Source organism: Chrysochloris asiatica, unplaced genomic scaffold, assembly GCF_000296735.1.
Source record: "Chrysochloris asiatica unplaced genomic scaffold, ChrAsi1.0 scaffold00026, whole genome shotgun sequence".
NCBI lineage: Eukaryota > Metazoa > Chordata > Mammalia > Afrosoricida > Chrysochloridae > Chrysochloris > Chrysochloris asiatica.
The window spans coordinates 16,678,143-16,690,735 of record NW_006408544.1 but is presented as its reverse complement, the minus strand read 5'-3'; the positions used below and the strand labels follow the sequence as shown (position 1 = coordinate 16,690,735).

At 42.0% G+C, this 12,593-nt stretch overlaps 2 protein-coding genes across 2 annotated transcripts in view; one reads left to right on the top strand and one right to left on the bottom strand.

Moving 5' to 3' along the window:
• The window catches only part of BTF3L4 (basic transcription factor 3-like 4), a 35,672-nt gene extending 30,434 nt beyond the window's left edge, over positions 1-5,238 (bottom strand). The window contains exons 1-2 of the mRNA XM_006839766.1: positions 5,155-5,238; positions 1,419-1,485 (exon numbers count right to left, since the gene is read on the bottom strand). Coding sequence (XP_006839829.1) covers positions 1,419-1,472 — 54 coding nt within the window. The 5' untranslated portion in view covers positions 1,473-1,485; positions 5,155-5,238. The remainder of the gene's footprint in view (positions 1-1,418; positions 1,486-5,154) is intronic.
• A 1,487-nt stretch (positions 5,239-6,725) lies between these two features.
• Positions 6,726-12,593, top strand: part of TXNDC12 (thioredoxin domain containing 12 (endoplasmic reticulum)) — a 41,563-nt gene continuing 35,695 nt past the window's right edge. Inside the window, exon 1 of the mRNA XM_006839765.1 lies at positions 6,726-6,822. Coding sequence (XP_006839828.1) covers positions 6,726-6,822 — 97 coding nt within the window. The remainder of the gene's footprint in view (positions 6,823-12,593) is intronic.

Here is a 12,593-nt window from a genome sequence, read left to right as displayed (position 1 = left end):
TGGGGCTGGGGTGCCCACTAGCTCAGGCACCCCTATAGTCACCAGAATGGAGGTGTGCAGATAGCAAGGGACAATAAACAGATACCAAAAGAAAAGAATGTCCACACCTTTTATCTCAGCGGTTCCGCCAGGCGTCTTTGGCAGCTCTGATCCTTCCCCCACTTGATCTCACTGAAGATGGCGGCTCCTGGAGCAGCTAGCGTCCCGGACTAGAAAGCAATATTCTGCCACAATTTCCCCCAGCTGTGAGCCTTCCAACCATCTAAATATTCCTTTATATGTGGTTCAGAGTTCTGGAGCATCCCCTGAGCTTGTTTGGTCAGGTATTCTGTGTTGTTGTTGGTGGAGCTCTTTACTTCACATCCACCCAATCTGCCATCTTGTTTGTTCTCTCAACTTCACATATCTTACAGTAGAACTATGCTCCCTATTTTTTCAACGCTGAGTTTTCCGTCTTCTGGGTACATCCAGGTAATATAAACTGCCAACCTTTGATTAGCAACTGAGTACACTCACTGTCAAGGTGCTCTGGTAGCGTAGTGGTTACTAGTTGGGCTGCTAACTACCAGTAGTTCCTTGGGAGAAAGATGAGGCTTTCTGCTCCCATAAAAACTTACAGCCTTGGAAACCCTACATAGGATCTTTATGAATTGGAACCTACTCCACAGCCCATAAACACAGCCACCACCACATCTACAGTTTGCACTACCTAAGGAGTACAACATTACAATAACTATCATATTAAGTACCATCCACTCTAGATCAAATATTACGTTAGCTATTTTATAAATACCACTCTTATCTTGCAGTGGAGCTATAGGATAAGCACTTAATCACAAGGTTGGCAGTTTAAACTCTCCAGCCACTCCTCGGAAACCCTATGCAGGGCCAATATGAGTTGGAAATGACTCAATGGCACTTAACAACAACAATTGTGGCTCCATATGATAAGCACTGGACTGTAAACCACAAGGTTTGATGTTCGAATCCGCCAGCTGCTCTGCAGGAGAAACATGAAGCTTTTTGCTCCTGCAAAAATTTAAAGTCTTGGAAACCCCATAGAGGGTCATTATGAGTTGGAAATCAACTCGATGGCACTTAACAACTCTTATCTGTAGAAGTATACTATATAGGATTATTTCCGTATTATAAATGAGAAAATGGAGGATAATGAAGTTGAGAAAATAGCTCATATCACATAGCAGATGTTAAGAATTAGGATTCAAAGATGACTATTTCCATCACACCATCAGTCTTCGTTATTTATATTTTAGACCTAGAGAAATTATTTTCATATTGGAATGTGGTTTATCTTGATAACAGAAAAGATCTTAGATTTTTAAAGACCACAAATCCAAAATATTACTACTACCTGTAATATCACATTCTCTAATTAATTCTTGTGGTGCCTTACTCACCTTGCCCCCTATCCGGACCTGAGCCTGAAGTTTGGCTAACTTTTCTTGATTCATGCTGTTGGTAAACCTGGGGGGGGAGGGGAAATAGATGTTAAAGTCACTATGGTAACAAAATAAAATAACTGCTTATGTGAATAACACCTTCTGGGTTTTTGAACTTGTAATATGTATCTCCACAATCATATTATTACTACTTGTATTTTTAATATTAACAACTTGTTCTAGCTGCATAAATCAGATATTTTAAAAAATCAAATTTATATAATTCTTGAGGAAGTTATAAACCCAAACAAAATAAAATGGGATTCAAATTCATGTATTTGAAGAGTCCCCGCCTCCCTCCCCGACCCACCAAAAAAAAAAACAAAAACAAAACACCCCACAAGCTTTCAGTATTCTGGCATTCAGTAAAATCAAACCAATTATGAAATCTGCAGTAAGTCAGTTTTTACTCCTAAAGTCTTTTTTACAGCATAGGGCTGTTACCAATTGTTATTAACAAAACTGTCAAGTAGATTTTTTTCTTCACTTTCTGTATTTCTTACAAACCTTAAACAAAAGTCAAAATAAAATCAACTGGACAAAGAAACTCAAAGATGTCTAGCTGTCAAGATATGATATAGTCACATCCTCTATTCAAGGTCAGATGGTATGCTAATAGGGAATCAGAATCAGAATTCCAACATTTAGCAATTCTGCAGTACTCTACCAGGGTTCATTCAATATTGTGCACTAATACAATATGTCACTCTTGTCAAGATATTCTCACACCATCCAGGGCCAAATAATTCACTGAACATTTGCACAGAAACATCTCTGCTTCATTAACACTAAAACTTTGAGGTAAGGAGAAACTAAAAAATATGCCTTTTAAAGCTATGAAGTTTTAAGAACATTATATATAATTAATGAATCCTCATTTGGTTAGTGATAGTCCTATTAAACTAAGGATAATAAGCTCTTATGTTTCTAATGGGTCATAACATTCCACACTAAATAAACAAAAGTAATGTTAAAAGTCTTGTTTTACTTGTTCTGTGGATCAACAAAACATTACTGAGATGCTGAGGGAAGAAATAAGCAACTATTATCTGTTATCAAACCTTTTTGGCCACTTTTTCAACCCTTTTACAATCATCACTCATATGAAAGAGATATTGTTTCCGTCATACAACATATGGGGGGGAAAAAAGGAAACAAAGATAAAATAACTAATCATTCTGTACTATGGCACTATACTTAGGCATTAAGCTATATATATATTTTCTTTAAGGAGCTCTGGTAGCATAGTAGTTACAAATCGGGTTGCTAATCACACAGTCAGCAGTTTGAAACTACCACCTGTTCCACGGAAGAAGAATGAGGCTTTCTGCTTCTGTAAAGATTTACAGCCTCAGAAACGCTGTATGAGTCGGAACCGACTCCACAGCACATAACAACATATTTTCTTTGGGAGTCCTGGTATGGCGCTGTAGGACAATCACAGGACCAGAGGGTCGGTTTGTACCACAAGGTCGATGGTTCAAACTCACCAGCTACTCCTTGGAAACCCTACCTATACTGAGTCGCTGTGAGTCGGAACCTACTCAATGAACTTAACAACATTTTCCCTTTAAGTTCAAATAAAATCCAATTCCTATATAAGATTTAGAATTTGTGACTCTTAAATCTGTGCTCAGTACCATACCACTATGTTCAAGCAGCTAAAAACACTTTTATAAGAAGTGTGATTAGCATGCACAACCTTAGGTATACCAATCTCATTTCTACCATAGACTTAAATTTGCTAATGTAAATTCCAATCTCTGTACTCAAATATCTACAGAAAAAGATCAATAGCCACTTTTCTCAAGGAATGTGGCCACAAAGGTATAATGATACAACAAAAAAAAAGAATTCCTCAGAGAAAATATCAGAAAAACAAATCAGGCTAAACCTTTTGTTACAGAATACACTTTGAATTAACAATTTACAAGAGATGGGGTTGGAAAGCCAAGACAAAAGTCCTGACATAATTTGAAAAGATAGAACAAAATTAACTCTTTAAATCAATGTGTGCTTCAAAGAATAGATTCTATAGTGGCCCGTCAAGATAACAGAATTAAGAAAACTTGCTCCTAGGTTCAGAGACACGTTTGAGGGAGGATGGAAGTTCTAGGAGTCTGGGTGGTCCTTTGTCTACTAGTAGTAGGTTGGGGTATGTGAAAGTCAGTTAGTAAAGAGCACTGGATCTAACACAGCAAGAAGAGATGGCAAATTCAGAATCTGGAACAGATAGCAAAGATCTGCTGCTTGGGTTCCCTATTTCTCAATCAAGCTTTACTGTGCCCATCATTCCTGCGTTAAATGTGAGGTCATTTTAAATACCTCTTGACAGTAACCGGGTATAACTTATAGACAAATAAAACTGTTTCCCTCTCCCCCCTAATTTATAAGATTGGAAATGAGGGTCTGTAAAGGGAGAAGGCATTTCCTAAGGAGGAAGTGCCTGTAGGAAGAAGTAACTTCCTATGGCCACATTTTTAGTGAGCTCTTCCTTAGAGATCTAAGAACCTTTTTACCACTTCCTCCAGGACTCAAGAAAAGGTGTGAATAAAGATGTTACAATCAATATTTTTTGAGTGCCTAAGCGTGGCACACTGGGTTAACGCCAGACTGCAAAACCGTTTGAACTGCAAGGTCGGCGGTTCAAGCTCACCAGAAGCTCCTTGGAAACCCTATATAGGGTCGCTATGGGTAGGAACCGACTCTAGAGCACTTAACAACAACAAAGCGTCTACTGTGATAGACACTTTCACAAATATGTCTACGGAGATAAATAATTTTCAACGTTCAGTTCTGGTTATTACGGGGGTGTTTGAGAGAGGCTTAGTCCTAAGAATCAGAAGGACTAGGGTTCTACACACAGGATTAATTCTTTAACCCTTTGTAAAATTATTTTACTTTTCCGAACTTGCTTTCCCCCTTCTGCTAGTAAAAGAATAGAGAATCCACAGGATTGTTTCAAGGGTAAAGGTTAAAGGATCAAGCAGAGTGTATGGGTCACAACTGGGTTGGTAACTATTGTTACTACTGGCAAAGAGGCAGCTAAAGTATAGTGAAAGAACGTGGGAACGGAAGTTGAAACCGCCATTCATGTGTGACATCGGGCCTGTGGGTCAATCAACTATTTCTGACATTAGGTAGTTGATGAGGCTATAAAGATAGGCAGGGAAATGTGTCAAAGAGGGAGGCTGACTTGTAAACAAACACTGCCCACACAAGGTGAAGAGCGCGGCAACTAAGTTCCGTCCCAAGTGTTTGGGGATCGGGGAGGGATGCTAACCTCAGTTTCCCTATCTGTTGATCTTAATGAACTCACTGACGATATCAAATGAGATGGAAAGGAATAGCCTGTACAAAGCTCGCGGCATTGTTGTTGTGAATAATGGGGAGTAGCGGGACCGAGGTGGGAATCACTTGCCTCCCGGGACTGGATTTAGACCGCAACAGTGTGGGCCAGCTCGCTCTCAAAGGAGGCTGTGGTGCTGGGGACCTTCCCTCAGGTGCCGACCCCCAGCTGCGCCGCCGGTAACCTACAGGCCAAGTCAGCCGCCTCCGCCCCCACTTGGCGCGCCACGGCGGAAGTGGCAGCCCGAGCGGTTGGCGGGTGTCGGAAGGAGAGGGCGGGGGGGTGGGGGGAGACCGTGCGCAGCGGCCTATGACCGTGAAGTGGCGGGACCGCCGGGGGTCTCACCTGAGCAGGGAGGGTCCTCAAACACCAGCACGCGGCAAGAGCAAGATGGCTGCTTCAGTGGGGACAGAGAAAGACGACGGTGGCGGGAGCGGAGTCCACGTGACAAAGCCAGCCCCGCCTCTCCCTCGCCAGAGAGGCCTATCGGGGAGCACACATATGAACTACAAAACCCAGCCTGCTGTGCGCCTCCCAATAGAGATGTGGCGGGTGCTAATAGCCGCGCTGCATCCTGGAACTTGCAGTCTTTCTTGCGCTCCATTGTGTCCTTTTCTATAATCTATACCAACCAAAGCAAACCCACTGCTCAGGAGAGGTTTCCGACTCATGGCTACTCTAGTAGGACAGAGAATTGCCCTACAGGTTTTCCAAGGGTGTAAATCTTTACAGAAGGCTGTCACATCTTCTCCTGCCAAGCGGCTGGTGGGTTTCAACAGCGGACCTTTTGGTTAGCCGCTGAGCGCTATGCCTACCACCAGCGCTCCCTACAATCTGTGTTGTTGTTATTTGCCATCGAGTCGGTACTGACCCATAGCGACCTTATGCGTAAGGGGCCTCATAAAAAGACTAGGTGTATTTTTGTTTGTGTTTACTTTTGTTCGGTTGCTTTTCATTATGCATTAAGAACGGCATTGTTAGTTTCAACTAGTGCACGGAGGCGAGACAGAAATTTTTCTTTTCTTTTTTATGAAGTAGAGGAAAGAAATAAACACTCAACCCACAAAGAATTTAAAAACAACGGAAACAGAGATTTAGTCAGAAGACATAAGTCTGCAATGACTTATGCCCTGGTTCATTCTGGTCAGTTTTGCAATGTTGGTATATGCCGTGGAATAAGAGGTCCTAAATTTGGTTTTCTTGGAGCTTCTTGCATCAGTTGGTTGCATCATTTCTAGGTGGAAGAATTGCGGTTTTAAGGAAAAACAAATAAGGTACAAAGTTTCTTCTCCAGCAGGAAGGGGGCATTTCTTCAATGAGACCATGCACTGTAGAATATATTTGCCAGGTCTCTTCAGAGTCCTGAGCAGAAACCTAGAAATGAAATCATTGGTGTGTGTTTTATTTAACAGGGGGGTGGGGGTATAAGGACCCCAGGCTAATGAGCAAGCCGCCAAGCATTGAGAGTTGTCCCCAATCAAAGACTTGCGTTTTGAATTAAGCGCAGAGGTTCTGCGGGCGTGGAGAGTCAATAGTTTGACTGGTTGACAGAATCCCCAACCGTTCTCCAGTCTCTTCTTCTTTTCTCCCCTCCCCACCCCCACTGCCACGGTCCACCTTTTCCCTCTCGGTGGAACCGCGTGGAAGGAACTCTCGCTCGAGGCAACTCCCGCATCCTTTTTCTCCTACGTGAGCTGCACCTTTAAATTTACTTCATATCAAACCGAACCCTGTAGGCACCACCCACATCCGTCTAACATCACTTCCTTCAGGGTTTGAAAAAAAAAGGGAAAAAAAAAAAAATCTGGGAACGCTAGGGGTTGGAGTGAAACACGCTCGGAGCACGGTACGGACTTTCGACTAAGATTCCGACCCTGTAGGTCCTCTCATTCTGGTGGCCCAGCGCACCTACTACCATGGAGCTGCGGTCTCGTCTCGGGGCCACCTGTTTGCTGGGCTTCAGTTTCCTGCTCCTCATCACCTCTTCTGATGGACATACTGGGCTTGGAAAGGGTTAGAGCGCGTTCTTATTTTAATCTTTAACTGATCTTGGGCCTCTATCTGATATAACCCCCCCTCCCACCCCGCCCCTAGCCTAACACTATCCTCTTCGCGTTCTGTTTCTTAGGCCACGCTAGGTTTCTTTTGATCATCCCCAAACCGCTCCAGGAATTTGAGGGAGATTTCTTGATGTAGGGAGTAGCGCATGGGGGAAATGTTGGTGAAGTTGTACTTAAGCCCTCCCTAAATTCTTGGGCAAAGAAACAGTCCCTTGACCAGGAAAAAACGTGCTTAAGAGTCCAGCATAGTGCCTAGCACTTGGTAGGCCCTTTGGAAGGGGAACTTTGTCTTTAGGGAGAAACAGGACCGTTGGGGACGTGCTTATGCTGAGATCCCTGTTCTGGGTCTGAAGACTCCCCTCCTCACCTTTTCCAGGATGAGCTTGGTCACTTCCTTTTCCTTTCCTTGTGGCGACCTTACAAGCCAGGGAGGCGTGTCAAGGTGAGTAAGGAAGTGCCAGATGAAGGGTAGGAGGTCTGAGGTTAGAGTCACCAACAGTTGTCTTTGGTGTGGTTAAGCCAGTGTGTCTGAAGAAAGTGATTTTTTTTTGAGGAACTAGAGGGTAGTGGTTATAAATGGAAGGCAGAAGTATGACCGTTTTTGCTTCATCCGTCTGCTCCCTACTTCATCGCATCTTTTATATTTTAATTCTAAGCTTGATCATGAATTTTTCACTTAATTGAAAGTTGAATTGGCTTTTCTGTGGACTTGCTTTATGCTTTTCTAAGTGGGTGGCTTGTGGCATGAACCCCTCCTTTCCCTTTTTTGTACTGACCTTACTGTAGAGAATGACTACAGCAGTCCTACTGTGTTTTTGAATTCTATTTTATCTTATCAGCACTATACGCATACCATTTCTTTGTGGGTGATGAGATTGGGTGGGCAATCAGTGTTTCTGAATGCAGTCACTCCTTCACTCAGTAAATATTTTTGGAGCATCTGCCATATTCCAGGCACTGCCCCAGTTACAGGGGATACAATGAGCAGAATAGACAAGGTCCCTGCTCTCATGAAGCTTATATTCTAATTGGGACAGAAAATAAAACAATAGACACATGAACAAATTAGTAAACAAGATTTTTCTGCTAGGGATTAAGTGCTAGGAAGAAAATGAAATTGATGGGTAGAAGGGCTTGAGTATGGGGAAGACCTGGCATTAGAGTTAGGAAGGGCAGTTAGGAAAGGCTTCTCAAAGGAAGTAATGTGTGGATTTCCATCTCAGGGGAATGAAACTGCATTGTTGTTGTTAAATGCTGTGGAGTGGATTCCGACCCATAACATCCCTGTATAGGGCTTCCAAGGAGCAGCTGGTAAGCTTGAACCACCAACCTTGCAGTTCAAACGATTTTGCAGTCTGACGCATTAGCCCACAGCGCCATGCTAGGACTCCATGATGAGCTCTATTAGGCCAGAATGTTTAAAATAGGGAAAATCCCTTTTTAAAACATATTGCTGTGTTTTTAGCATAAAATTACAAGAACTCCCCCAGAATGATTTTTCTCCCCCCAGTTCTAAGGGAGACAAGAGTGTTAAGGAATGTGGGTTTAGATCTGAATTTTAATTTGTTCTGGCCCTGACCAGCTGAGTGGCCTTGGATGAGTTATTTAATCTCTCAAAGCCTCAATTCCTAATCTGTCAATGGGCATAATGAGGACTTCTTCACTTAACTATTTCTCTGTGTTCCAGTTACTGTATTAGATGTTGGCAGTATCTTGGAAACAGCCAGTATCTTTATACCTTGCTAGACTTAAAGCTCTCTGTGGTTGTTCTAATTACCATTGCTGCATTATAAAGCACCCCAAAGCTTAGTGGTGTGAGAAATTATTTTATGCTCATGCTTCTGTGGATTAGGAATTTGAACAAGGCACAGTATGGAAGATTTGTCTTTGTTTCATGATGTCTAGGTCTCAACTGATTTGGTGACTTCTCTCTACATGTAGTTTTTCTGCAAGAACTATTTTGGGAAGGAGCCCTGGTGGCACAGTGGTTAAGTGCTCGGTTGTATAGAAAAGATCTGGCAGTCTGCTCCTATTAAGATTGTTAAGTATCATCTAATCAGTTCAAAAGGAGCTCTGGTAGCGTAGTGGTTACGAATCGGGCTTTGAACCGCAAGGTCAGCAGTTCGAAACTACCAGCCATTCTGCGGGAGAAACATGAGGCTTTCTGCTCCCATAAAGATTTATAACCTCGGAAACCCTGTGAAGGGTCACTATGAGTCGGAACCGACTCCAAGGTACTTAACAACAACAGTCAGTTCAAACTCATAGTGACCCTGTATAGGACTTCTAGGAGAGGCTGGTGCGTTTGAATCACAGACCTCGCAGTTAGCAGTCCAGTGCTTATCCTACAGTGCCACACTAGGACCCCAACAAATACCTGATGTGGACCTAGGAAACCTTATGAAGCAATTCTGCTTTGCCTATAGGGTCACTATGCATTGGAATTGACAGCATACAACGGTGCATCTGGATTCCATGTGTGAGTGTCCCAGGAGAATAAGGCAGGCAAAAAACAACAACAAAAAAGCCTTTTTTTTTTTTTTTCCTCTAGTCTACAAGTCATAGAATATTACTTTTGCTTTACTCTATTGAGGTAGGTTCAAGAGAGAAAATTCCCCTCCCCACCCCACTTTCCCACCACTCCCCTCCCCCTCCCCTTGCTGCCACAATGCCAAACACACAATGGGAGGAGTGTCAAGGTCACATTTGTAAAAAGTGTGTAGGATGGGAGATAGTGCTGTAACCATCTTTAGAAAGTATGAGCGATTACCATTTTTGTCTTGTTCATGTTCAGGAATATTTGTTGAAAGAATAAATGAATGATTGGTAAATATGATGATTATGATTCCTGTCCTTTTGTAGTTTATAATATGGTGAGATACAAAGACAAGTCTGCTAACTATATGGTTGGCAGTTCAAACCCACCAGCTGCTCCACAGGAAAAAGATGAGGCTTTCTGTTCCTACAAAGATTTACAGCCTTGGAAACCCTATACAGGGTAGCTATGAGTCAAAATTGACTAGATGGCAGTGGTAAGCAGGCATGACACTGTGATATGTACAGGAGTCCCTGGGTGGTACAGACAGTTAAGTGCTAGGCTACTTACTTAAAAGTTGGTGGTTTGAACCTAACCAGAGGCACTTTGGAAGAAAGGCCTGGTGATTTGCTTCCAAAAGGTCATACCCATGAACACCATATGAATACCAGTTCTATTCTGAAATACTTGGGGTCACCGTAAGTTGGAACAGAATCAACAGTAACTGGTAAATGGTGATATGTGCTGAGTGGGGAAATGCCTTGGACTGCAGAAACATAGGAGGGCAACTTGAGAAAGGAGGACTGTGTTGTAAAGATTAAAAGAAAAAGTATTGAATTTGAGGGAGCTTCAAAAAGTTTGTGGAAAAATTCCATTATCTTTCATTCTACTTTTCCACAAACTTTTCGAAACTCCCTTGCATTGTGTCACACATTTAGAAAGCATTTGGTAAATGTTACTATTACTATTTCCTCCTATTGAAGAAAAATTAATTGTTTATGAAAGGAAGTGGAGTCCTAGAGTGACTCTGTAGGTAGGAAAAGCACTGCTAACCACAAGGTCGGCAATCCAAACCCACCAGTCACTCCTCAGAAACCCTATACAGGGTCACTATGAGTCAGAACCAACTCCATGACACTTAAAAACAACAGCAAAGGAATTACTACTCTTTTCAAACTTTTATAAAACTCTTGCAAACTCCCCTTTATGGCTCTCCTCCTTTCTACCCCTCACCCCTGGTAGTGCTACCCAGGCAGTGATTCCTGAAAATGTTGTCAAGAAAGCTATTAGTGGGGGCGGTTCATGTGCTCTCCTGCCTGAATCAGAAGTGGATGACTGTCAAGTCTCTGAAATAAAAATCTGGCACTGACACCTATGGAATATTTGCCTTCCATATGGGATAGATATTTTTGTTAGCCATATTTTACATTTGTGAAAAGGTTACAGTAAGTAACCAAGATTCTAACCAAGGTCTATTTAATTGCAGGTACACATAATTTAGCCGCAGTGTTCCCTGTTCTTAGAGGTTTAGTTGCCAGCTCTGACACTTGTTTCATCAGCTGGTCGATGATACTTTTCTCTTGTCCTTAGCTTACACTCATGAAAAGGATTTTAGAATAAAGCGCTTGAAAAATTCTGATGTAAATTCTGTGTTTAGAAAGGATTGCTTTTCTTTCTTCTTGGTTTTTTTTTGGTACCCTTTTAAAAAAATAATGTTTTAGGGAAGGAACTGCTGATGTGGAGGTCTTTAGAGATAAGTGGCATAAGTTAAATGCAGGAAATTGGACTGTCTTCAGATGCTCCACGTTGGCATGGGTGTGATTGTGGGTGTCGTAAGGGAGTGGGTGATTTTATTAACATGATAAACATTGTACTTTTTCCAAGTCCTTTTTGATGGGAAACAAAAGAACTCAGCTTTTCCAGATCTGAAGTCAGTCTTCTCATTCTGCTTTGGTGAAACAGCATTTATTCCTACTCTTAGTCATTGAATCTTTGATAGAGAAGCAGTAAAATGTAGTGAGTAGTTAAAATATTCTACTTCTCACTACATTTTATAACCAGAATGCTCTTTAGAAGCCAGGATGGTGATACTTCATCTCTCATGCTTTGGACATATTGTCAGAAGGGACCAGTCCATGGAGAAAGATGTCATGCTGGGTAAAGTGGAAGGTCAGCAAAAAAGAGGAAGACCACCCCCAACAAGATGGAATGGCACAGTGGCAGCAGCAAGGGGCTCAAGCTTAACAATGATTGTGAAGATGATGCAGTACTGGGCAGGGTTTCATTCTGTTGTGCATAAAGTCACTATGAGTCGGAATCAACTCTACGACACCTAACAACAACAACAGTTAAAATATAGACTCAGGAACTTAACTACCTGGGTTCTAATCCCAGCTCTGCCACTTATTATGTCTTCCAGGAGGTATCAAAATGTTCGTGAAAATATTTCATTGCATATTATAAAACTCATGAAAAACAGTGTTGGTACATAATAAACGCCCTATGAGCGCTCATCATTTTTTAATATTGTTATTATCATGATATAATTATTACATAAAGTGTTGTTAAGTGCCATCAAGTTGGTTTCGACTCATATTGACCCTGTGTAGGTGTCCAAGAAGTAGCTGTGGGTTTGAACATCTGACTCGATAAATGACTGATTATGACTAATTTGAAAAATTCTAGTGCACTTTTAAATATGAATTTTCAAAGAGATATTCTGTATGTAGTGGATTTTACCAAATTATACATAGACTTATGTTAGGAGTACAGTGGAAGAGCTATTTAGGAAAGCATTGGGGTGCTGGAAAAAGCAACTAATTAGGAGTCAGAAGACCTAAATTCTGATGTGGCTTCCTTTGTGGTCCTGAATAGTCACTTCCTTTTGTAGGTTTCTGTAAAGTAAGAGGATTTGACTAATTTTTCTCAGTTGTGCTATCCAATATAGTAGCACTAACTTGGTGGTGGTGGTGGTAGTGGTTGTTGATGTTGTAATGTGCCGTAGAGTCAGTTCTGACTCATAGCTACCCTGTACAGGGTTTCCGAGGCTGTAAATCTTTACGGGAGCAGAATGCCTCATCTTTCTCCCACGGTACAGCTGGTAGTTTCGAACTGCTGACCTTGCAGTTCACAGCCCGATTCGTAACTGCTACGCTACCAGAGCTCCTTGGTGGTGGTGGTTATATGCA